Source organism: Pseudophryne corroboree, chromosome 4 (assembly GCF_028390025.1).
Source record: "Pseudophryne corroboree isolate aPseCor3 chromosome 4, aPseCor3.hap2, whole genome shotgun sequence".
NCBI lineage: Eukaryota > Metazoa > Chordata > Amphibia > Anura > Myobatrachidae > Pseudophryne > Pseudophryne corroboree.
In genome coordinates, this window is record NC_086447.1 from 368,017,056 (window position 1) to 368,044,547 (window position 27,492).

General features: G+C 47.2%; 1 protein-coding gene across 6 annotated transcripts in view; it reads left to right on the plus strand.

The window, feature by feature from the left end:
• The window catches only part of IQCG (IQ motif containing G), a 108,538-nt gene that overhangs the window by 15,657 nt on the left and 65,389 nt on the right, over nucleotides 1–27,492 (plus strand). For 5 of the 6 annotated variants that reach the window (XM_063916563.1, XM_063916568.1, XM_063916569.1 and 2 more), the window contains exon 2: nucleotides 12,581–12,737. In XM_063916563.1, coding sequence (XP_063772633.1) covers nucleotides 12,581–12,737 — 157 coding nt within the window. Of the gene's footprint in view, nucleotides 1–12,565; nucleotides 12,738–27,492 lie in introns of all 6 variants that reach the window. The other variant, XM_063916566.1, reaches the window with a different exon arrangement.

The window sequence follows — 27,492 nt, forward strand, 5'->3', positions numbered from 1 at the left end:
CTTGTATATAGTTGTTGCTTCCATAAGGGTTATGTTACAGTTGACATCGGTCTAGGACCGTTACTGTTGTTTTTGTTCATACTGTTAACTGGTTATGTATGTTCCAGGTTACATGGTATGATTGGTGTGGGCTGGTATGAATCTTGCCCTTGGATTGCTAAATCCTGCCTTGTATTGTCCATCTCCTCTGGGCACAGTTCTCTAACTGAGGTCTGGAGGAGGGGCATAGAGGGAGGAGCCAGTGCACACCCATAGTCAAAGTTCTTTTTAGGTACGCTATCTCCTGCGGAGCCCGTCTATACCCCATGGTCCTTACGGAGTCCCCAGCATCCTCTACGGACTAGGAGAAATAGATTTACCAGTAGGTTTAAAATCTTATTTCTCTAACGTCCTAAGTGGATGCTGGGGACTCCGTAAGGACCATGGGGATTAGCGGCTCCGCAGGAGACTGGGCACAACTAAAGAAAGCTTTAGGACTACCTGGTGTGCACTGGCTCCTCCCACTAAGACCCTCCTCCAGACCTCAGTTAGATTCTTGTGCCCGGCCGAGCTGGATGCACACTAGGGGCTCTCCTGAGCACCTAGAAAGAAAGTATATTTAGGTTTTTTATTTTCAGTGAGATCTGCTGGCAACAGACTCACTGCAACGAGGGACTAAGGGGAGAAGAAGCGAACCTACCTAACAGGTGGTAGTTTGGGCTTCTTAGGCTACTGGACACCATTAGCTCCAGAGGGATCGACCGCAGGACCCGACCTTGGTGTTCGTTCCCGGAGCCGCGCCGCCGTCCCCCTTACAGAGCCAGAAGCACGAAGAAGGTCCGGAAAATCGGCGGCAGAAGACTTCGGTCTTCACCAAGGTAGCGCACAGCACTGCAGCTGTGCGCCATTGCTCCTCATGTATACCTCACACTTCGGTCACTGATGGGTGCAGGGCGCTGGGGGGGGGGCGCCCTGAGGGCAATAAATAACACCTTGGCTGGCAAAATATACATCATATATAGTCCCAGAGGCTATATAGATGTAAAATTACCCCTGCCAGTATCACAGAAAAAGCGGGAGAAAGTCCGCCGAAAAGGGGACGGGGCTTCTCCCTCAGCACACTGGCGCCATTTTCTCTTCACAGTGCAGCTGGAAGACAGCTCCCCAGGCTCTCCCCGGTAGTTTTCAGGCTCAAAGGGTTAAAAAGACAGGGGGGGCACTAAATTTAGGCGCAATATATGTATACAAGCAGCTATTTGGGGAAAAATCACTCAGTTATAGTGTTAATCCCTGCATTATATAGCGCTCTGGTGTGTGCTGGCATACTCTCTCTCGGTCTCCCCAAAGGACTTTGTGGGGTCCTGTCCTCAGTCAGAGCATTCCCTGTGTGTGTGCGGTGTGTCGGTACGGCTGTGTCGACATGTTGGATGAGGAAGGTTACGTGGAGGCGGAGCAGAGGCCGATAAATGGGATGTCGCCCCCTGTGGGGCCGACACCAGAGTGGATGGATAGGTGGAAGGTATTAACCGACAGTGTCAACTCCTTACATAAAAGGCTGGATGACGTAACAGCTGTGGGACAGCCGGCTTCTCAGCCCGCGTCTGCCCAGGCGTCTCAAAGGCCATCAGGGGCTCAAACAACGCCCGTTACCTCAGATGGCAGACACAGATGTCGACACGGAGTCTGACTCCAGTGTCGACGAGGTTGAGACATATACACAATCCACTAGGAACATCCGTTACATGATCTCGGCAATGAAAAAATGTGTTACGCATTTTCTGACATGAACCCAAGTACCACATAAAAGGGGTTTCATTTTTGGGGAGAAAAAACAGCCACTGTTTTGTTCCCCCATCAGATGAATGAATGAAGTGTGTAAAGAAGCGTGGTTTCCCCCGATAAGAAACTGGTAATTTCTAAAAAGTTACTGATGGCGTACCCTTTCCCGCCAGAGGATAGGTCACGTTGGGAGATATCCCTTAGGGTGGATAAGGCGCTCACACGTTTGTCAAAAGGTGGCACTGCCGTCTTAGGATACGGCCACCTTGAAGGAACCTGCTGATAAAAAGCAGGAGGCGATCCTGAAGTCTGTATTTACACACTCAGGTTATATACTGAAACCTGCAATTGCCTCAGCATAAATAGTGCTGCAGCAGCGTGGTCTGACACCCTGTCAGATAATATTAATACGCTAAGACAGGGATAATATTTTGCTAACATTGAGCATATTTAAGACGTTGTCTTATATATAAAGGATGCACAGAGGGATATTTGCCGGCTGGCATCCAGAATTAATGCAATGTCCATTCTGCCAGGAGGGTAGTAGAAACCCGGCAGTGGACAGGTGATGCTGCATTTAAAAGGCACATGGAGATTCTGCCTTATAAGGGTGAGGAATTGTTTGGGGATGGTCTCTGGGACCTCGTATCCACAGCAACAGCTGGGAAGAAAATTTTTTACCTCAGGTTTCCTCACAAAAGCCTAAAGAAAGCACCGTATTTTCAGGTACAGTCCTTTCGGCTTCAGAAAAGCAAGCGGGTCAAAGGCGCTTCCTTTCTGCACAGAGACAAGGGAAGAAGGAAAAAGCTGCACCAGTCAGCCAGTTCCAGGATCAAATATCTTCCCTCGCTTCCTCTGAGTCCACCGCATGACGCTGGGGCTCCACAGGGGGAGACAGGTGCGGTGGGGGCGCGTCTCGGGAACTGCAGGGATCAGTGGGCTTGCCCACAGGTGGATCCCTAGGTTCTGCAAGTAGTATCACAGGGATACAGGCTGGAGTTTGAGACGACTCCCCCTCGCCGTTGCCTCACATCAGCCTTGCCTGCTGCCCTCGGAGAAAGGTAGTACTGGCGGCAATTCACAAGCTGTACTTCCAGCAGGTGAAATAAAGGTACCCCTCCTTCAACAAGGCCGGGGTTACTATTCCAAAATGTTGTGGTACCGAAACCAGACGGTTCGGTGAGACCCATTCTAAAATTGTAATCCTTGAACACTTATATACGAAGGTTCAAGTTCAAAATGGAATCGCTCAGGGCGATTATTGCAAGCCTGGAAAATTTCAGGGTATCACTGGACATCAAGGATACTTTACCTGCATGTCCCTATTTACCCTCGTCACCAAGTGTACCTCAAAATTGTGGTACAGGATTGTCATTACCAATTCCAGACGTTGCCGTTGGTCTGTCCCCGGCACCGAGGATATTTACCAAGGTAATGGCCGAAGTACTTTGTTATGATTCCCGAACTCCAGACCAGAGGAGATCTTATGGCAGAGGTCTGAGTACAGGGAAGATCTGCTGGTAGTGGGAGCAGGAGAGCCTAGTAACCCCTGGCGCCCTAACTCCGTTGTCTCGCCCGTGTTATCAGAAATCCCCTGCGAGACTATGGTTGCTTGAGCCCATGGCAGCCGCGTTCGAAGGGCGGATTATGTCTGCCCAACCCCGATGCCCCCTCAGGTCTTAATGGGAGACAAAGGGAAATCCGAGACAGGGTGATAACAAGGGGCCCTCTGACTAAGCAACCAGGCCAGGGGTTACAAGCTAACTAATTTAAACCAAAGGTATGTGCGGACTAGCCGCCAGGGAAAAGGACAACCAAGGATCCACCGATCCGTTACTCCTATCCAGCACCGCTGGATACCAGAGTGGATCTGTGGGAGCGGAATCCTCCGCAAAAGCTCCAGAACACAAATATACTAAATAATAAACAGTAAGCGGACTAACCGCAACACACGGCTGCGCCGCGACTCACGAACACCACAGGATGTTAAAGGTGCTCGGTCAGACTCCAGGAATGATGACAACTTTCCGAGTACAGGACCACTGAGGACAGGAACAACCGGATTGAGCAAGACTGGAACTCTCTGCAACTGACACAGGCAAACAGGAAGCTATCACCGGCGTCTGTGGGAAGTCCAAAGGGTGCTTATAACAGAGAGCTCCCCAATCAGGAGCCAGACTGGGTAATCACAATGAATGCCGTGCAGCTTGCAAGCTGCACGGCCAGCACACCATAAAATAATTAGAACAGACCCAGCAACGGGGAACGCGGCCCGAACGTGGCGTCCCCGTTGCTAGGGTCAGAGCGGCTCCGTGCGCCCGGCGTCTAGCGTTGCCAGGGAGCCGGCGGCTGTACGCGCACGGCGTCCCTGGTTGCTAGGCGCCGGGCCGCACCGACGAGCGGACCCCGGCGCCTAACAGTACCCCCCCCTTGAGGAGGGGTCAAGGAACCCCTAAGGCCAGGTTTCTGAGGAAATTCTCGAAAAAATGCCCTTTTGAGCCTCGGGGCATGAAGATCCTCATCCAGGACCCAAGACCTTTCCTCTGGCCCATAACCTCTCCAATGTACCAAAAAATAAAGCCGACCCCGGGAAAACTTGGAATCGAGAACCTTCTCAACCAGGAACTCCTGCTGACCCTGTACATTTATTGGTGATCTCCCCTGAGATATTTTACGAGGAAATCTACTGGACGAAACATATGGTTTCAGCAATGAGCAATGGAAGGTATTTCCGATCCGTAAAGTTTTTGGTAAACGTAACCGGAAAGCAACTGGATTGACTTTTTTGATAATGTGAAATGGTCCAATAAATTTAGGACCCAATCTGGCTGAGGTTTGTCGAAGTTTAATGTTGCGAGTCGACAACCACACCCTATCTCCTACTTTAAAAGTGCACGGCCGCCGGAGCCTGTCAGAAAATCTTTTTTCCCGGAATGCCGCTTTTCTGAGAGCCAGGTGTACTTTTCTCCAAATGAGTCTAAGATGAGAGGTCAGGGCCAGTGAGGAGACAGAGGAATGTTGAAAAAATGAATTAGCCCTTGGGTGAAAACCAAAAACTGCAAAAAATGGAGACACATTGGTGGAAGAATGACAGGCATTATTATAAGCAAACTCCGCCAATGGAAGAAACTCAGACCAGTCATTTTGGAGTTTGGCCGAGTACAAACGCAAATATTGTTTTAGAGATTGATTAACTCGCTCAGTCTGCCCATTGGATTGGGGATGATAGCCAGACGTTAAAGATAATTTCATCTTTAATGAAGCACAAAAAGACTTCCAAAATTGTGCAATGAATTGTGGACCCCGATCAGAAACAATATCAGTGGGTAAGCCATGGAGTCTGAAAACATGGCGGAGGAACAAGACTGCCAATCCCTGGGCAGATGGCAATCGGGGAAGAGCAATGAAATGGGCCATTTTGCTAAAACGGTCCACTACCACCCATATGACTCGGCATCCGGCTGACAGAGGGAGGTCCACCACAAAATCCATGGAGATATGCGACCATGGCCTAAGAGGAACATTCAAGGGCATAAGTTGACCGATAGGCAAAGAACGAGGAACTTTATGCTGTGCACAGACCTGACACGAAAAAACAAACTCTTTAATGTCTTTGGAAAGACCAGGCCACCATACAGAGCGGGAGACTAATTCCAAAGTCTTAGCGATTCCCGGATGCCCGGCAACTTTGCTATCATGAAACTCCGTCAAAACAGTTGCTCTCAAAAACTCAGGGACAAAAAGACGACCAGCAGGAGTATTTCCAGGAGCTTGATGTTGAAGCAGCTCTAACTGGGTAAATACATCCTGTGTGAGGCCTGCCCGAATGACTGAAGACGGAAGTATGGGAGTAACAGGACTGTTGTCTTGAACTGGAAGAAAACTGCGTGACAGGGCATCTGCCTTAGTATTCTTGGAACCTGGCCTGAAGGTGATAATAAATTTGAAACGAGTAAAAAATAAAGCCCAACGAGCCTGCCGGGCATTCAGTCGTTTAGCTGATTCAATGTATTGAAGATTTTTGTGATCAGTCAAAACTGAAATGGTATGAGTCGCTCCTTCAAGCCAATGCCTCCACTCCTCGAAAGCCCATTTAATAGCCAGCAATTCCCGGTTACCAACATCGTAGTTGGATTCTGCAGATGAGAATTTCCTGGACATAAAGGCACAAGGATGTAATTCGAGGGAATCCGGATCCTTCTGAGATAGGATAGCCCCTACTCCAACCTCCGAGGCATCAACCTCAACAATGAAAGGCAATTCTGGGTTGGGATGTCTGAGGACAGGGGCTGAGACAAAGGCTTGTTTCAAGGCCTGAAAAGATAACTCAGCTTATCGTGACCAATTGGTAGGATCTGCTCCCTTCTTAGTCAGTGCCACAATGGGAGCAACTAGGTCAGAGAAGGAGTGAATAAATCTTCTATAGTAGTTCGCAAACCCTAAAAAGCGCTGAATTGCTTTTAAGTTGGTGGGTTGCGCCCAACTAAGGATGGCTTGGAGCTTCTTTGGTTCCATACAGAATCCCCGAGGGGAAATAATGTACCCTAAAAAGGATACCTCCGTGACATGAAATTCACACTTCTCAAGCTTGGCATATAGGTGATTTTCACGTAATTTTTTTAGAACCTGACGCACCTGGGTGACATGTTGTTCTACAGAGTCAGAATAAATCAAAATATCGTCTAAGTCGACTACAACGAACCTTCCAAGAAACTCACGGAGCACATCGTTAATGAGATCCTGGAAAACTGCCGGAGCGTTAGACAGGCCAAATGGCATAACCAGATACTCATAGTGGCCTGACTGAGTACTGAATGCCGTTTTCCACTCATCCCCTGACTTGATTCTGATGAGGTTATATGCTCCTCTCAGGTCAATCTTAGAAAAAATCACAGCCGAACGTAGCTGATCAAAGAGGACAGAGATCAGCGGCAGAGGGTAAGTATTCTTTACTGAGATTTTATTCAAAGCTCTAAAGTCAATGCAGGGTCTAAGTGAACCATCCTTCTTCTCTACGAAGAAGAAACCTGCACTTAAAGGGGATTTAGATGGCCTGATAAATCCTTTCCCAAGGCTTTCTTTCACATACTCATTCATGGCCACAGTTTCAGGACCAGACAATGCATATAACCTTCCTTTAGGCAACGTGGCACCAGGAATTAGCTCAATGGCACAATCATAAGGCCTATGGGGAGGCAGAATATCCGCATTGCCCTTGGAAAATACATCAACAAAATCCTGGTATTCCACAGGAATGGGTGCAGGAACGGCGGCAGCTACTCGGATAGGAAGCGTAATACATTCTTTATTACAGATGGTACCCCATTGTAAGATCTCCCCCGACTGCCAATCAATGATGGGATTATGAAAGGCCAGCCAAGGGTGACCCAGAACCACAGGAACTGCTGGACAATGGGTAAGGAAAAACTCAATCTTTTCAGAATGCAGAGCTCCTACCGAAAGTAAAACAGGAGGTGTACAGAGAGAAATAACCCCATTGGACAAGGGACTCCCATCTAAACCATGCATGGTGACACACCTACCCAAGGTTAACGGAGGAATACCTAAGGCCTTGGCCCATGTTAAATCCATAAAGTTCCCTGCAGCTCCACTGTCCACAAAAGCAGAGACCGAGGAACAGAGGCTGCCAAAGGAAACTTTAGCAGGAACTAACAGTGAATTATTTGAGGAGATAAGCTGCAGACCAAAGTGAACCCCCTCACAACTCACTTGGTCGGGAAGTTTCCCGACTTGTTCGGACAACTACGGGCAAAATGTCCCTTACCTCCACAGTATAAACAAAGACCAGAATTTTGCCTCCTGGTTCTTTCTTCAGGAGACAATTTGGAGAGACCTATCTGCATAGGCTCCTCCATGTCCACAGGAATGGAAAAAACACAAGGAGTAGATCCGACAGATGCTCCTTTTTCAGCCCTCCGCTCTCTGAGCCGACGATCTATCTTAATAGAGAGCTCCATGAGTTTATCGAGAGTCTCAGGAGCGGGATACTGAAGGAGACTGTCTTTTATAGATTCAGATAAGCCGAGGCGAAACTGACTGCGTAAGGCTGGGTCATTCCATCCACAGTCGTTCGACCAACGGCGAAACTCCGTACAATAAATCTCTGCGGGATTCCTACCCTGTCTGAGAGCACGCAACTGACTCTCAGCGGACGCCTCTCTATCAGGGTCGTCATACAATAGCCCTAAAGATTTTAAAAAGGCGTCTACAGACAATAAGGCCGGATCGTCTGTCTTTAAACCAAAAGCCCAGGTCTGAGGATCCCCCTGAAGCAGAGAAATAATAATTCCAACCCGCTGAGCCTCCGTACCTGAGGAGACTGGTCTTAAACGAAAATAAAGTTTACAAGACTCTTTAAAATTAAAAAACTGTTTTCTATCCCCAGAAAAACGGTCAGGCAGATGCATTTTTGGTTCAGGGATGACCCTCGGGGAAGTCCGTAACAGATCTTCCTGTGACCTCACCCGGAGGGACAGATCCTGAACCATCTGAGTAAGTTCTTGAATCTGACTAACTAGAAGTTGGCCAGGATTTGGCCCAACACCGGTGGGATTCATGAGGCCGACAAAATCTCCCAACTGAATAAGTGAAAAAAAATTAACTCCTTTTAATTTTTTTTTTTTTTTGTCTGGCCGGTGATAATGTTATGATTCCCGAACTCCAGACCAGAGGAGATCTTATGGCAGAGGTCTGAGTACAGGGAAGATCTGCTGGTAGTGGGAGCAGGAGAGCCTAGTAACCCCTGGCGCCCTAACTCCGTTGTCTCGCCCGTGTTATCAGAAATCCCCTGCGAGACTATGGTTGCTTGAGCCCATGGCAGCCGCGTTCGAAGGGCGGATTATGTCTGCCCAACCCCGATGCCCCCTCAGGTCTTAATGGGAGACAAAGGGAAATCCGAGACAGGGTGATAACAAGGGGCCCTCTGACTAAGCAACCAGGCCAGGGGTTACAAGCTAACTAATTTAAACCAAAGGTATGTGCGGACTAGCCGCCAGGGAAAAGGACAACCAAGGATCCACCGATCCGTTACTCCTATCCAGCACCGCTGGATACCAGAGTGGATCTGTGGGAGCGGAATCCTCCGCAAAAGCTCCAGAACACAAATATACTAAATAATAAACAGTAAGCGGACAAGCCGCAACACACGGCTGCGCCGCGACTCACGAACACCACAGGATGTTAAAGGTGCTCGGTCAGACTCCAGGAATGATGACAACTTTCCGAGTACAGGACCACTGAGGACAGGAACAACCGGATTGAGCAAGACTGGAACTCTCTGCAACTGACACAGGCAAACAGGAAGCTATCACCGGCGTCTGTGGGAAGTCCAAAGGGTGCTTATAACAGAGAGCTCCCCAATCAGGAGCCAGACTGGGTAATCACAATGAATGCCGTGCAGCTTGCAAGCTGCACGGCCAGCACACCATAAAATAATTAGAACAGACCCAGCAACGGGGAACGCGGCCCGAACGTGGCGTCCCCGTTGCTAGGGTCAGAGCGGCTCCGTGCGCCCGGCGTCTAGCGTTGCCAGGGAGCCGGCGGCTGTACGCGCACGGCGTCCCTGGTTGCTAGGCGCCGGGCCGCACCGACGAGCGGACCCCGGCGCCTAACATACTTATCCCGTACTTGGACGATCTCCTTATAAAGGCGAGGTCCAGGGAGCAGTTGTTCATCGGAGTAGCACTATCTCGGGAAGTGCTACAACAGCACGGCTGGATTCTGAATATTCCAAAGTCACAGCTGGTTCCTACGACGCGTCTACTGTTCCTGGGTATGGTTCTGGACACAGAACAGGTAAAAAAGGGTTTCTCCCGGAGGAGAAGTCCAAGGAGTTGGCGTCTCTAGACGGAGACCTCCTAATACAAATACAGGTATCGGTGCATCTATGCACGCGAGCCTTGGGAAAGATGGTAGCTTCTTACGAAGAATTTCCATTCGCCAAGTCCCATGCAAGGATCTTCCAGTGGGATCTGTTGGACAAGTGGTCCGGGTCGCATTCTCAGATGCATCGGCGGATAACCCTGTCTCCAAGGGCCAGGGTGTCGCTGTGGTGGTGACTGCAGAGTGCTCATCTTCTAGGGGGCCGCAGATTCGGCATACAGGACTGGGTCCTGGTGACCACGGATGCCAGCCTTCAAGGCTGGGGGGCAGTCACACAGGGAAGAAACTTCCAAGGCCTATGGAGAAGTCAGGAGACTTCCCTACACATAAATGTTCTGGAACTATGGGCCATTTACAATGCCCTAAGTCAGGCTAGACCCCTGCTTCAACACCGGCCGGTGCTGATCCAGTCAGACAACATCACGGCAGTCGCTCATGTAAACCGACAGGGCGGCACAAGAAGCAGGATGGCGATGGCAGAAGCGGAAAATCATGTGTTAGCACTGTCAGCAGTGTTCATTCCCGGAGTGGACAACTGAGAAGCAGATTTTCTCAGCAGACACGACCTCCACCCAAGAGAGTGGGGACTTCATCCAGAAGTCTTCCAAATGATTGTACACCGTGGGGAAAGGCCACAGGTGGACAGGATGGCGTCCCGCCTCAACAAAAAGCTACAAAGATATTGCGCCAGGTCAAGGGACCCTCAGGCGATAGCTGTGGACGCTCTGGTAACACCGTGGGTGTACCAGTCGGTGTATGTGTTCCCTTCTCTGCCTCTCATACCCAGGGTAATGAGAATAATAAGAAGGAGAGGAGTAAGAACTATACTCATTGTTCCGGGTGGCCAAGAAGAGCTTGGTACCCAGAACTCCAAGAAATGATCTCAGAGGACCCATGGCCTCTGCCGCTCAGACAGGACCTGCTGCAGCAGGGGGCCTGTCTGTTCCAAGACGTACCGCGGCTGCGTTTGACGGCATGGCGGTTGAACGCCGGATCCTGAAGGAAAAGGGCATTCCAGAGGAAGTTATCCCTACGCTATTTAAAGCTAGGAAAGAAGTGAACGCAAACCATTATCACCGCATATGGCGGAAATATGTTGCGTGCTGTGAGGCCAGTAAGGCCCCAAAGGAGGAATTTCAGCTAGGTCGCTTTCTGCACTTCCTACAAGTCAGAGGTGACTATGGGCCTAAAATTGGGTTCCATTAAGGTCCAGATTTCGGCTCTATCGATTTTCTTCCAAAATAGAACTGGCTTCACTGCCTGAAGTTCAGACTTTTGTTAAGGGAGTGCTGCATAGTCAACCCCCGTTTGTGCCTCCGGTGGCACCGTGGGATCTCAACGTAGTGTTGGATTTCCTGAAGTCGCATTGAGTTGAGCCACTTAAATCCGTGGAGCTACAATACCTCACGTGGAAAGTGGTCATGCTGTGGGCCGTGGCGTCGGCCAGGCGTGTATCAGAATTGGCAGCTTTGTCATGCAAATGCCCTTATCTGTATTTTATATGGATAAGGCGGAATTGAGGACTCGTTCCCAATTCCTTCCTAAGGTGGTATCAGTTTTTCATGTGAACCAACCTATTGTGGTGCCTGCGGCTACTTGGGACTTGGAGGATTCCAAGTTTTCTGGACGTAGTCAGGGCCCTGAAAAGTATATGTTCCAGGACGGCTGGAGTCAGGAAAACTGACTCGCTATTTATCCTGTATGCACCCAACAAGCTGGGTGCTCCTGCTTCTAAGCAGACTATTGCTCGCTGGATCTGTAGCACGATTCAACTTGCACATTCTGCGGCTGGAATGCCGCACCCTAAATCTGTGAAAGCCCATTCCACGAGAAAAGTGGGCTCATCTTGGGCGGCTGCCCGAGGGGTCTCGGCTTTACAACTTTGCCGAGCTGCAACTTGGTCAGGGGCAAACACGTTTGCAAAATTCTACAAATTTGATACCCTGGCTGAGGAGGACCTTGAGTTCTCTCATTCGGTGCTGCAGAGTCATCCGCACTCTCCCGCCCGTTTGGGAGCTTTGGTATAATCCCCATGGTCCTTACGGAGTCCCCAGCATCCACTTAGGACGTTAGAGAAAATAAGATTTTACTCACCGGTAAATCTATTTCTCGTAGTCCGTAGTGGATGCTGGGCGCCCATCCCAAGTGCGGATTGTCTGCAATACTTGTATATAGTTATTGCCTAACTAAAGGGTTATTGTTGAGCCGTCTGTTGAGAGGCTCAGTTGTTATCATACTGTTAACTGGGTATAGTATCACGAGTTATACGGTGTGATTGGTGTGGCTGGTATGAGTCTTACCCGGGATTCAAAATCCTTCCTTATTGTGTCAGCTCTTCCGGGCACAGTATCCTGACTGAGGTCTGGAGGAGGGTCTTAGTGGGAGGAGCCAGTGCACACCAGGTAGTCCTAAAGCTTTCTTTAGTTGTGCCCAGTCTCCTGCGGAGCCGCTAATCCCCATGGTCCTTACGGAGTCCCCAGCATCCACTACGGACTACGAGAAATAGATTTACCGGTGAGTAAAATCTTATTTTTTTTGTTCGAAGCCATTTCACTTACCAGTAGGTCCTGGATGAAATACACTCAAACACGGGGAGTACATACAAACCCCACACATATAGGACACTGGTTGGAATCTTACCCAGGGCCCGATTTACCACTTAGCTGGCACAATTGCATGGGGTGAAATCGCAGCCAGATGGGCTTTTGCTGACAAGTTCACATCCCCTTTCCACCTCCCCATCTTGCCCACTGGCAGTGATGTAGTGGTCTGTGATCGCCACATAACTGCCATATTTTTGCTAGACCCTCTAGGTATTTTGTTCAATAAAACATATAAATATATAGTTAATTCATATAGATGGTATACAAAACACATGTACTTACAGAACACTGTGTATTGACAGCATCCTCTTATTCAGGAGGATAAAGGTTACGGCTGGCCCCTTAGAGAACCAGAAGATGGAGTCATTTTCAATGATGGATGTCCTGAGGGTGTGCACAGTGCTGGAGGACAGTCTGGATCAGCTTTCCATCCTAGGATTTATCATGCCAGTCTCTTACCGTGGCCGAGGTGATGTGAGTAACAAGAGGTACCTTACTGTTGGAGTTACAGTCTAGGAGGACACTTTTACTACTTGAAATGATCTCCTATATACCGGTAATACCCCAGATCTGTGACTATTTGCCTGTGTGTATAACGCTGGGTGTAGCTAGGAGCTCTCATTGGGTTAGCAGCAGGTCTATCACACCCAGTCCACAGCTGATTGGGTGAGAAACGCCCTCCCACACAGGTTACATCCATTGGGAGGCTCTGTCCTTTGGCTGCTGTGTGTTCCCAGAGCAGGATTAACAATGGGGCTGATGGAGCTGCAGCTCCAGGTCCACAACCCAAAATAGGCCCACTGCATCTGCAGCACCATACCCTCCAACAATTTACACATAAAAATCGGTACAAATTCGAAAAGGGGGCGTGACCACGGGTAAAACACGTAGCCATGCCCCTTTTTCTATACTTTCAATAGAAGTTTGGCGAGCCATAAATCGGTACAGACCATAAAAAAAAGGTACTGTACCTGCCAAAAAGGTCCAGCTGGAGGATATGCCACTGCATCAGCAGCAAGTCTCTATGTTGTAGATAGGGGGGAAAAAATCCTTTTACTGCAGCGTCCTATGTCCTGCTGCCAGTCCGCCTGCCCCCTCCTGCATCAACAATCCCAACTCCCTAGCCGCGGCGCAGGTGGAACAAAAGCTGCTGCGGCCACCGGCATAAATGTGTATGAAAGTGGCGCAGTGGAAGGCTTTCATAGCCCTCCCTGCACCGCATACTTTCTGAGTCCCGGAGCCTCCTCTACGCGTGATGTCACAGAAGTGCCTCCCCGCTACAGCCGCGCCCAGATCCCCAGAGGCCCTGACTCCGCAACACAGCACCTGGGCTGCCGGCCTGGAAGCCCCGAGATGGCTAATGTAACGGATAGAGTGGGTGATATCGCGGAGGGTAATGTCTGGACGCTGAATCAATGTAAAAGGTGACAGTGCTGTGCAGTGCAGTGGGTGTGCAGTGCCACTGACACTGCACAGCACTCTCACCTTTTACATTGATTCAGCGAGTCAGTCAGTTCTGCTAGCCAGTCACTATTGTTAGCGCCGGTGTCCCAACGCACTGCATTACAGGGAAGTAGACGCACTAAATAAACTGCAGCTCCCAGCAGCTCTTGGCGCAGGAGTATTCCGGCACTAAGGGCTGCTGGGAGCTGTAGTTTATTGAGTGCATCTTCTTCCCTGCGTTGAGACACCGGCGCTAACAATACTCACTGGCTGCTGTGCGAGTCTCCGGGAGAGCCACTGCCAAAGGGAGGACAGCAGCTTTGCTGCTTCCAGGAGGAGAAGCAGGAGAAGCGTTACCCGGCCCTCCCCCACTCGCAGTACCTCCAGGCCCCATCCGCGGCACCCTCACATCCCCCCTCCAGCACCCGCGGTTGCTCCGGACCCCATTCCCCACCCGCAGCACCCTGGCACCCTCCCCCCCAGGGCCAGTTCTTGCCCTTTTGGCGTCCCGGGCGGGAAATATGGCCGTGGCTTCATACAGGGGGCATGGTCAGTTATGCCCCCTGTACTGTAGAGTAGCGCCGCTGTAAAAGAAAAAAAAAGAAAAATTTTTTTACTTACTATCCCTGCTCCCGACCGCTGCAGACCTCTGCCGGCGCCGCTCCTCTCCTCGGATCTGGCATAGACAGACACTAGAGGTCAATTATGACCCCTAGCGTCTGTGTCAGTCCCACAATGCTGTGCGGTGCGCGATGACGTCATCGCGCACCGCACAGCAAAGGTCCTCTCAACGAAGGGAAACTAGATGCTTAGCGTCTAGTTCCCTTCACAGTGGAGGACCAGCAGGGCCGGGGGGACACAGCGGGCAGCGGGGGCACAGCAGTAGCGGATCTTGCCATGGTGCGCCGTGCGCCGGCGCCCTCTGGATTTTGGTGCCCCGGGCAAAGTCCTGCTTGCCCGTGGCAAGATCCGCTACTGATCCCCCACCTGCCAGACCTGCCCCACCCCCACCCGCGGCACCCCAGCAACCGCTCCTCCCCCACCCGCGGTGGCTCTGGACCCCCAGCTGTGGCACCCACCCGCAGCACCACCGCACCAGCCCCTCCCCCGCACGCGGCACCCCCGCAACTGCCCCTCCCCCCACCCGCAGCACTCCCGGACCCATCCGCGTCTCCCCCGTACCCGCCACTCCCCCAACCACAGCACCTACTAGGTGATTCATCAGGCCCTGTGTGCGCTGTTCACGCCGTAGCAAGGGGCTTCGACCCCTTAACTATCACACGCCCTTTGTCCGTGCAACATTTAACCACTCACACAATGATGATTGGAGGTAATACTCCATATAATACAAATATTGCACGCCACAAGGGTGTGCAAGGGTTAAGGGGACGTAACCCCTTACGACGGTGTGAAGAGCGCCTGTAGGGCGCGATGAATCACCTAGTGATCAATATAAGAGGGCTACTAATTCCAAAGAGCTGATCACTCATCAGCAGGTCACTATAGAAAGGTCATAGAATGTGATGAGAGGCCAACTTCATATGCAGAAAATGCAAGATATGTCATTTGGAAAAGCCCAACATCTTTATTTCAATTCTTTAAGAATTTATATGTGCCAATTATAGGAATGTGTGTGCTTTACTATACACTTAAACATGGATACCCCCTTTTTCTGAGTGCATTTCCTGATTAATGTAAGCAATGAATGGTTCTCTATAGCTATCTACCAGATATGATTTTTACTAAGAGCATATACAGTACATATGTTTATTTATTTTTTTGTTCTTTACATTTTGTTCAATTGAGTGCTGCTTATTTGTGTAACTATACAGTATGTTATCACAATATTTTCTAGCAGGACAATACATTACCTTGTACTGCAGCAAAATGTTGGGCTGACAAGTGTTGTAATGTTGTATCCAATGATATGTTACTGTGATGGCCCGTATACCTTGTAGTGATTATCAGTGGCGACAACAGGGCTAGCAATATAAAAAGACTCAATTTTCGCTCTGCTTGACAAGCGAATTAGTCCAGAAACACAGAAAAGCAACTGGTTACTCAGTTTCCTGCAGTTATTAATTATTAATGATGCAATGAGCTATCTGCTTATAGAAACTTATTTAAAAAAATGTTTGTAATCAGTGGTCATTTTTTAGATTTAAACCTGAAAACCCAAGTTAAATTGTTGAGGAGAATAAATGTTATTGTCGCGTTTTCTAGTCGTTATAAACAGATTTGTGTATGCAGAAGTTAATTTAAAAATTATATGCTTTCCCATTAGTATGCCAACCACTTACATATTTATTGCATTGAAGCAATGAATGCTTCATGTATACAGAAAACCATTCATGTATTCAGAAAACCATTAGAGAAGCATTTCCATTACTATATCATTTTCTTTGCTTTTAGTTTTTCGTATTTGCACAGTATCCCTGAGTGACTTAGTGAAGACAAATAATGTTATTATAGAATTATGTAATTCAGTGCATATTGGTGGTCATTCCAAGTTGACCGCTAGCTGCATTTGTTCGCAGCACAGCGATCAGGCTAAAAAATGGCTGTTCTGCGCATGCTGCGTAATACACACGCGCGTCGTACGAGTACAATGAACGATGTAGTTTTGCACAGGGTCTAGCGAAGCATTTCAGTCACACTGGTGGCCTAGTGTGATTGGCATGAAAGGGGCGTTTCTGGGTGTCAACTGACCGTTTTCTGGGAGTGTTTGGAAAAATGCAGGCGTGGCTGGGCGAACGCTGGGCGAGTTTGTGACGTCAAAACAGGAACTGAACAGTCTGAAGTGATCGCAAGCGCTGAGTAGGTTTTGAGCTCTGAAACTGCACAAAAAAAACTTTGTAGCCGCTCTGCGATACATTCGTTCGCACTTCTGCTAAGCTAAAATACACTCCCAGTGGGCGGCGGCATAGAGTTTGCACGGCTGCTAAAAACTGCTAGCGTGCGAACAACTCGGAATGACCCCCATTGGCCTAATTCAGAGTTAATCGCAGCAGCAAATTTGTTAGCAGTTGGGCAAAACCATGGGGGTCATTCCGAGTTGATCGCTAGCTGCCGTTGTTCGCAGCGCAGTGATCAGGCTAAAAATCGGCTGTCCTGCGCATGCGTATGGGCCGCAGTGCGCACGCGCGAAATACTTTCACACAAAACTATGTCGTACACAAGGTCGAGCGACTCTTCTCAGTCGCTCGGCTGATCGGTGAGTGATTGACAAGAAAGGGGCGTTTCTGGGAGGTAACTGACCGTTTTCCGGGAGTGTGCTAAAAAACGCAGGCGTGTCAGAAGATAACGCAGGCGTGCCTCGGGAAACGGGGGAGTGGCTGGCCGAACGCAGGGCGTGTATGTGACGTCATAAGAGGAACTAAATAGTCTGCAGTGATCGCAAGGTAGGAGTAGGTTTGCAGCTACTCAGAGACTGCACGAAAATTTTTTCGAGCAGTTCTGCTAACCTTTCGTTCACACTGCTGCTAAGCTAAGATATACACCCAGAGGGCGGCGGCTTAGCGTTTGCACTGCTGCTAAAAGTAGCTAGCGAGCGATCAACTCGGAATGAGGGCCCATGTGCACTGCAGGGTGGACAGATATAACATGCGCAGAGAGAGTTAGATTTGGGTGGGGTGTGTTTAAACTGAAATCTAAATTGCAGTGTAAAAATAAAGCAGCCAGTATATACCCTGCACAGAAACAAAATAACCCACCCAAATCTAACTCTCTCTGCAAATGTTATATCTGCCACACCTGCAGTGCACATGGGGGGTAATTCCAAGTTGATCGTGGCAGGAAATTTTTTTAGCAGTTGGGCAAAACCATGTGCGCTGCAGGGGGGGGGGCAGATATATAATTTGCAGAGAGAGTTAGATTTGGGTGGGTTATTTTGTTTCTGTGCAGGGTAAATACTGGCTGCTTTATTTTTACACTGCAATTTGGATTGCAGATTGAACTCACCACACCCAAATCTATCTCTCTCTGCACATGTTATATCTGCCCCCCCCCCCCCTGCAGTGCACATGGTTTTGCCCAACTGCTAAAAAATTTCCTGCTGCGATCAACTTGGAATTACCCCCTTGGTTTTGCCCAACTGCTTACAAATTTGCTGCTGTGATCAACTCTGAATTACCCCCATAGTTACTATTTAGATCATCATTGATTCAAACCTTTTGTGCCCCAGTCTCAAGTACAGTACCCCTGGTCATTGTTGAATGTTTTATTTTTTAGAAAACTCTTTCTTTACCACTTGTATTATTGTGCTAGGGCTACGCAGCTGCAGATTCTCAGGCTATGGATTTGCTAATCCAACGCAAGTGAAGTAGCCGTCTAGAAACTAGTATAGATACCCAACTGTGCCATAACTAATTCCTCAGCAAGTGCATACACATACACAGCATTAACTCAGAAATGATGAACATAGGCGTGCACAGCTAATATTATTAGGGGGTGCACCGCAGGAGGGGCATGTCTAGCACCGCCTTATGGGCGTGTCTAGCACTAGTTTACATTCTCTCAGTCGATTCACATGGCTTAATCTAATTTCTCCCTAGTTCCTAATACTACAAGGAGATACACCCCAGAGAAATAAAATGAAACATAATGGTGTGACCACCGCCCAGTACTGACTATCCGCTACGGCATAACCCTGAGCCCTAGCTGCCGCTGCACCCTATTGCTGTTTATACTTCCCCAACCTGTCCCTGACCCAGTGGTGGAACTAGAGAGTGGTAGGCCTAGGTGCATATGCATTCACACACACACACACACACACACACACACACACACACCGCACCCTTTGCATCCGCCTGCACCTACACCTCGATTTTGAGTGGGCCACTCTGAAAAGTACGAGAGATTTAGATGGCTGAACATTTCAGTTTTAATAACAAGTAAAGTTTCAAATTAAATAATTAAATTACATAACAAGTAAAGTTTAAAATGTACACATGTGCCATTAGAGCCACATCTGCCTCTTTCTATGCCAACAGCCTCCTCTGCAGGATGCCAGCATTTGTCACACATGTCCCCATGCTCACCAGCTAATGACAGTAGTGCCACTTATTTACATTACGCCACACAGTATGAGTCGAAATTCACATTACTCCACAGAGTACGAGCCGAAATTCACATTACGCCACACAGTACGAGCCGAAATTCACATTACGCCACACAGTACGAGCCGAAATTCACATTACGCCACACAATACAAGCCGAAATTCACATTACGCCACACAGTATGCGCCGAAATTCACATTACGCCACACAGTATGTGCCGAAATTCAAATTACGCCACACAGTATGAGCAGAAATTCACATTACGCCACACGGTATTAGCCGAAATTCACATTATGCCACACGATATGAGTATCATCCATATTTCTATATGCTAATACTAAAAGAGAGGTGGTGCTACCATACCAATCTCATCATTGTATATAAATACAGTTACTAAAAAGGAAAGAATGAGATCTATAAGTGTACTCTGGAAACCAGTTAATGCTAACATATTTATGTAGCTCTTCTTTTCTATTTTTTTTTAATGAGTGTATCCACAGATCTCTTTCCCCCCCTTTTTCATGTATATATAGTAATAGTATATATAGTATATACATGCTATTTTCCCTGGCTGGCCTGGCCAAATACAGTAAGTTTTGAAAAAAAATAAAAAAAAGAGAGAGAGAAAAAAATTAGATCTAAAAAAACTGCACTCATTAAAAAAAAAAAAAAAAAAAGGTATATATATATATATATATATATATATATATATATATATATATGTAACCTCGTGCAGTCCGGCTCTCCTTGTACCTCGTTACTGGCCCAAGTGCCCTCACATAACCTGTAAATCACACTCTCCTGGTGCGGCACTCTTGGGTACAATGATCCATGCCTGACTACAGTGTGGATCATTGTACCCAAGAGTGCCACACCAGGAAAGTGTGATATATATATATATATATATATATATATATATATATATATAGAGAGAGAGAGAGAGAGAGAAGCTGAGCCAAGCATTCAGTAGTTTCCTTAGTGCACCTATACACTATAGGTGCACTCAGGAAACTACTAAATGCTTGGCTCAGCTTATATATATGCACATGTGTAAAAAAACAAACAAAACTAGAACCAAAGTAAAAAGAATAAAAGAAAAGAATGACAGAGTCTCACCCTCTGCTCTCTCAGGCTCAGCTGTGTCCTCCACTCCAGCAGCGGCTCTGAGTCCTCCTGAGAGGAACGCTGCCTGAGCTGGGCCTGCGGTGGTGGCGGGAGGTCAGTGGCAGGGCACACTGAGAGCGCAGCTGGGTGAGAAGGGAGGGAGCGCCGTGTGACACCAATACGTCACATCAAGAGGCGGAGCCTGACGTGAGTTCCCTCCGTGCGCCCGCCATAGACTTGCTGCGCATAGTATACTGTACATCGTCCGCTGCGGGAGGCGAGCGCTGCATGGGGGGAGCGGAGGCACAGTGACAGACTATGCTATAACAGGTGTGGCGTGCGGGAGGTGCCGGACATTAGGGGGTGCCTGTGCACAGAAGACACGTGTGCACGCCTATGATGATGAACATCAACTTCCCAAATAAGTCTATGATAACGCATACTGGTCGCAGGAACGGAGATGCTGGTGGCATGTTTACTGCGTATGGGATCTCAGATGTAGGCAGTTATATGCCACAAAAATGGTTGCAACATGCCTGTGTTTTTGCCACCACTCCCTATTACCTCCCTTAAACGGTCCCTTCCTGGGCCGGATTAACGCTCCGGGGGCCTGGGTTACTTGAGTCAAGGGGGCCCCCAGACACACATATATATTTATATATATTTTGAATACATCCACACACACTCAGCATACATACATATATATACAGTATATACAAACAAACACACAACACAGTCACTGTATATATACACAACACACGTCATACAGTCACACACAGCAAACATACCGTTACACCCAGCATGCATACACACAACATACACACCTTTTCCACAAACACACACATAGCATGCATACATACACTCAACATACCTACACACACACTCATACCATACTTACAAACACATATAGTATACACACACAATGAAGCACTAACAAAGAGAGGAGAGGAGGAGGAGATCCATGTGAGCCGAGCTGCTGCTGCTGCACCTGGTGGTAAGCAGCTCCCTTATACCCCTTTCACATCGCAAAAATAACCCGGTATATTGCCGAGTTTGAGCCGTGTCAACCCGGTTTGAGGTGCAGTGTGAAAGCGCCATTATGAATTTACCGTGTCAAACAACCCGGTATTTTAACCCGTGTAAAAAGAAGGATCCTACACGGTTCAGAACCGGTTCATTTGGCAGTGTGAAAGCCTCAGACCCGCTATATTCAACTCGGTAATCTTAAAAAGGAGGTGATAGGTTGTCTCCCTGCATGATGTCACCTGTCTGAACCCGGAAATAAACAGGCAGCACGCTTTAAACAGTGTGTTTTTATTTATACTACATTCACAGTGCTGCATTACTACAGTGCTTGGAGAATATGGCAAACTGGAGTGAGGATGAGGTTAGGGAGCTGTTACGGATAAGAGGGGAGTCGGAAATCACCCACCAAATGACAGGGACTGTTAAGGATGCAATCACGTACAAAAACATAACGAAGATGCTTGCAGCCTCTGGATTCCACCGTACCTCCCAGCAGGTAATCAATAAACTAAAGGCCCTTAAAAGGAATTTCCATAAGGTCCACGACCACAACAGAAACAGAAGTGGTGCTGCCCGTATGGAGTGGCAATATTATGAGCAGTGTGCCACCATATTTGGCCACACAGCACTTGCAACACCGGTTAGCTTATCCTCCAGCATAGCAGCAGCAGAAACAAGACAGGTCAAATACTGCAGCCTCCTCCTCCTCATAACATAGCTGCTGAACAAGCTACAGAATGTGAGAAGCTCAAATATCCTCTCACAGGCTGAATCCAAGAGCAGTACAGCTGAGACTATCACAAAGTCTATAGAGACATGTGTTGTGTCGGCCATGATTGCTGCACTACTGAGCACTCCCCAGCCCCTCCTTGTAATACCTTTCAAACCTCATCAATAGGAGATAGAAAAGTCCATTTATAATGACATCACAAATGTTTTCAAAGGGTGAACCGGGTTCAGTGTGAAAGGCACCAACCCGGGAATAACACGGCTCCAAACTGCGATGTGAAAGGGGTATAGCGTGTTCAGACCCGGGTCGGAAGCGTGTTCAAAAGCCGGTTCTTTACCGGGTTAGCGATGTGAAAGCGGTATTAGCTGTGTATGTGTGACTTTGCAACAATGTTTCCAAAGTAGAGAGCTTTGGTGATCAGAGCTCTCCGTGAAGGTGTGCACACACGGTGAGATATTTCTTTGCGATTTTGACTATATAGTTAGTGCAGATCGCAAGGTGAAAGTCACCTTGCAGTCCCGATGCGATGCCGATGCGCGGTTGGTATCATATGCCTAGATATACTGTGCAGGCAAGTCAATTTTGACTATCTCGTAGAAAATATAGTCAAAATTGACACATAGCCAACATCGGACAAAGCCAGTATCGCAAGCACAGTCATTATATGCTCGCGATCAGAGTCGGATTAAGGGGGGAGCTCCGGGGGTAAGTACCCCTGGGCCCCACGCTGTGAGAGGGCCCCCCGCCACCAGCCGCAGATCGGATCTCTATTACCGATCCGATATGCGACGCTGCTCACCCCAGTGAGCGAACGACGGCTCCGCTGTTCTATGATACGTTATTCCGTGACTGGATGGAGCGCAGGCTGCAGGGGAAGGAGGAGGGGTCCTGGACATGCACAGCCTCGGCGCGGGTAGAGGACGGAGGTTGTTGTACCTGGTGGAGGAGAGAGAGGAACGTGCTCTCCTCCTGTTCTGTGCTTGTATGACACTGCATCACAGCCTGTCTTCACGCCAGCACAGCAGTGCAAAAGTAAGAAAGGCTGCCTGAACTTTCTTTTATGCTACTTAAAGTTTAAGTTAATTATCCGGGTCTATTATATATATATATATATATATATATATAAAAATAAATATATTTATGTGTTAATATATTTATATATGTACAGTATGTTTTTATATATATATATATATATACACAAATCTCCGGGTGCGGCACTCCTGGACTTTTGCATAAATCACGGCTCAGATAGGCAGGTATAATAACGTTTCAGTGCCACTTTATTAAGGCACTTTCATCAGACAATACACAATACAAAATAACTCACCTAAATAAGTGTACCCTCCACATGGACGCCAATCGCCGGAAGCCAAAAACCAAGACCTCCCACCTGGCCGGCCACTCGTCATCAATGACGTCATTCCAACTCACGCCTCACCTGGGCGGGCTGGAGTTTCACTAGAACACCCACATTAACTCCTATACAAACATCAAAAGTGCAAATGCATAATAAACATTTAAAATTGCGAATAGCACACACCTAGAGCGCCCAGAAATCAAACAATCTTATACTACATTGTGGATCAGAGTATTAGCTAATGTAGATCGATCTTAATCACAATCTTATATTGACTTCATACTACAAACATCAAGGGCCTATGGAGGTAATTTACTATAATGGACCATTAATAGTTTTATTATGCCTGAATAACGTGCCAGCCTATCAGCACTACTCATTTATACTAAAGAAACCAATTTAACCCCAGATGTTCGTTAAGTCCCTTAGGGCTAAGTGTATCGAGTCTGAATATCCATTCAGACTCGCATTGCAGTAATTTGAGTGATCTATTACCACCTCTAATTAGAGGTGGTATATGATCAATCATTCGATATCGCAGCGTACTTAATGGATGTTTTTCTCTACTAAAATGTCGAGCTACTGGCTACTCACTATCTCCTTTGAGAATCGCTGCCTTTATGGCACTACGATGTGCTGCCATACGTTCTTTAAAGGCTCGTTCCATCGCAACGAGCCTTTAAAGAACGTATGGCAGCACATCGTAGTGCCATAAAGGCAGCGATTCTCAAAGGAGATAGCGAGCAGCCAGTAGCTCGACATTTTAGTAGAGAAAAACATCCATTAAGTACGCTGCGATATAGAATGATTGATCATATACCACCTCTAATTAGAGGTGGTAATAGATCACTCAAATTACTGCAATGCGAGTCTGAATGGATATTCAGACTCGATACACTTAGCCCTAAGGGACTTAACGAACATCTGGGGTTAAATTGGTTTCTTTAGTATAAATGAGTAGTGCTGATAGGCTGGCAAGTTATTCAGGCATAATAAAACTATTAATGGTCCATTATAGTAAATTACCTCCATAGGCCCTTGATGTTTGTAGTATGAAGTCAATATAAGATTGTGATTAAGATCGATCTACATTAGCTAATACTCTGATCCACAATGTAGTATAAGATTGTTTGATTTCTGGGCGCTCTAGGTGTGTGCTATTCGCAATTTTAAATGTTTATTATGCACTTGCACTTTTGATGTTTGTATAGGAGTTAATGTGGGTGTTCTAGTGAAACTCCAGCCCGCCCAGGTGAGGCGTGAGTTGGAATGACGTCATTGATGACGAGTGGCCGGCCAGGTGGGAGGTCTTGGTTTTCGGCTTCCGGCGATTGGCGTCCATGTGGAGGGTACACTTATTTAGGTGAGTTATTTTGTATTGTGTATTGTCTGATGAAAGTGCCTTAATAAAGTGGCACTTAAACGTTATTATACCTGCCTACAGTGGGGTTTGAAAGTTTGGGCACCCCAGGCAAAAATTCATTTTAATGTGCAAAAAGAAGCCAAGGAAAGATAGAAGAATCTCCAAAAGGCATCAAATTACAGATTAGACATTCTTATAACATGTCAAAAAAAGTTTGATTTTATTTCCATCATTTACACTTTCAAAAGAACAGAAAACCAAAAATGGCGTCTGCAAAAGTTTGGGCACCCTGCAGAGTTAATACCTTGTACTGCCCCCTTTGGCAAGTATCACAGCTTGTAAACGCTTTTTGTAGCCAGCCAAGAGTCTTTCAATTCTTGTTTGAGGTATCTTCGCCCATTCTTCCTTACAAAAGTCTTCCAGTTATTTGAGATTCCTGGGCTGTCTGTGACGCACTGCTCTTTTAAGGTCTATCCATAGATTTTCAATTATGTTGAGGTCAGGAGATTGTGAAGGCCATGGCAAAACCTTCAGTTTAAGCCTCTTGATGTAATCCACCGTGGATTTTGTGGTGTGTTTAGGATCATTATCCATTTGTAGAAGCCAGCCTCTCTTTAACTTCAGCTTTTTCACAGATGGCATCAAGTTAGCGTCCAAAATTTGCTGGAATCTTATTGAATCCATTTTTCCTTCTACTCGTGAAATGTTCCCTGTGCCACTGGCTGCAATACAACCCCAAAGCATGATTGATCCACCCCCATTGGAGGTTCTTTTCATTAAATTATGTGCCCTTCCTTCTCCAAACGTACCTTTGCTCATTCCGGCCAAAAAGTTCTATTTTAACCTCATCGGTCCACAGAACTTTATTCCAAAATGCATCAGGCTTGTCTATATGTTCATTTGCAAACTTCAAATGCTGATTTTTGTGGTGAGGACGTAGAAGAGGTTTTCTTCTGATGACTCTTCCATGAAGACCATATTTGTACAAGTATCTCTTTATAGTAGAATAGTGTACCACAACTCCAGTGTCTGCCAGATCTTCCTGGAGGGATCGTGCAGTCAAACGTGGATTTTGACTTGCTTTTCTCACAATCCTGCGAGCGAATTCTGTCTGATATTTTTCTTGGTCTTCCAGATCTTGCTTTAACTTCCACTGTTCCTGATGACTACCATTTCTTAATTACATTCCGAACAGAGGATATGGGCATCTGATAACGCTTTGCTATCTTCTTATAGCCTTCTCCTGCTTTGTGAGTGTCAACTATTCTCAGTTTCAGTGTTCTACACAACTGCTTAGAGGAACCCATGGTGCTGATTGTTGGAGAAAGGTCAGATGAGTCTGGGCTTTTAAAACCTTTGAGATTGACATCACCTGGTCTTTCCAGACGATGATTGAGAACAATCCATGACACTGCCAGGTCTCAGCTGTCCAAAGGGGGCAGTACAAGGTATTAACTCTGCAGGGTGCCCAAACTTTTGCAGACGCCATTTTTTGTTTTCTGTTCTTTTGAAAGTGTAAATGATGAAAATAAAATCAAACTTTTTTTGACATGTTATAAGAATGTCTAATCTGTAATTTGATGCCTTTTGGAGATTTTTCCATCTTTCCTTGGCTTCTTTTTGCACATTAAAATGAATTTTATCCTGGGGTGCCCAAACTTTCAAACCCCACTGTATCTGAGCCGTGATTTATGCAAAAGTCCAGGAGTGCCGCACCCGGAGATATGTGTGGATGCATGCTACGTGAGGGCACCCGGACAGGTACTTTAATTAGAAGGAGAGCCGGACCATACGGATATATATATATATATAGTGTGTGTGTGTGTGTGTGTGTGTGTGTGTGTGTGTGTGTGTGTGTGTATATATATATATATATATATATATAGAAATGGCACTCAATGGTCTCACTATCTGCTAATAAAAAAACAGCAGTCATGGCATTTTGCAACGTTTCATGCGTTTAATACCCGTCGTTAGGCAACAAGTAGTGGTTGCCCGACGACGGACATTAAACGCCCAAAATGTTGCAAAATGCCATGACTGCTGTCTTTTATTAGCAGATAGTGAGACCATTGACTGCTATTTGTTCAGTTTGTGTATGCTACATATGCTAATAGGCACCGTGGCAGATGGATCTGTGATTGGGAGTGCCAGCTGATCGGAACATTGCTATATATATATATATGTGTGTATATATATATATATATATATATATAGCAAACAAAGAAAACTGTGGCACTCGCAGATGCAGTAGAAACAACTTTTTACTGGGTTACATCCGCGAGCACCGTTTTCAAGGCAGGCATTAGTGGATTAAAGCATTGTCAAGGCCGTCTTAGGCACATTTCTAATGGATGTAACCCAGTAAAAAGTTGCTTCTACTGCATCTGCGAGTGCCACAGTTTTCTTCGTTTTCTATTATCAATTCAACTGAAGGCACCCACTAAAGCATCTCCAGCATAGAGTGACGGTTCTATCTTGTGTGTGTGTATATATATGTGTGTGTTATGATTTTAATTTTAGACCTTAGGGCCCCCTTGTTTTACGTACCACGGGCCCCCCGAAGCCTTAATCCGGCTCTGCTCGCGATACCGACATAGTCCCTGTCGCATAGTGAGAATCGGACATAGCCCGAATCTCAGCGTGTGTATGCACCTTGAGGAGAGCAGTCGCCAGCCGGGGAGCTGCTTCAGTTATGCCTGCGATGTAGAGATGGAGACAAGGCTGTCTCCATCTCTGAAAAACTAATTTGCAAGGGGGCCCCCTGAGATTTGGAGGGCCCAGGGTAATGTACTCCCTGGGCCCCCCCTTAATCCTCTCTGATCTCTTCCTGTCAGTCACTCTGCGAATGAATCCTCACTGCTGGGGTTTCGCTAAGGTACCTTGGTGTGTGTGTAGTGCTGCCATGGTGCATGTACAGTCTTCCGATAATCGCTCAGATGCATGAACATCAGCATTGCGTACAAACCAGAATCAGGCCCTAAGTTTAGGTAGGGGCAGCTTCAAAACACTAGGAGGTGGTTTAAGTCCATAGTAATGTGTTTTGCTAAGAATGATATTTAGATAGGTCCTGACCATCCATTTGGCTGTGTACACATGGCTTTTTGAAGGGTCCATGATCCGATAAGACTGCTTCCCTACAGTAGGG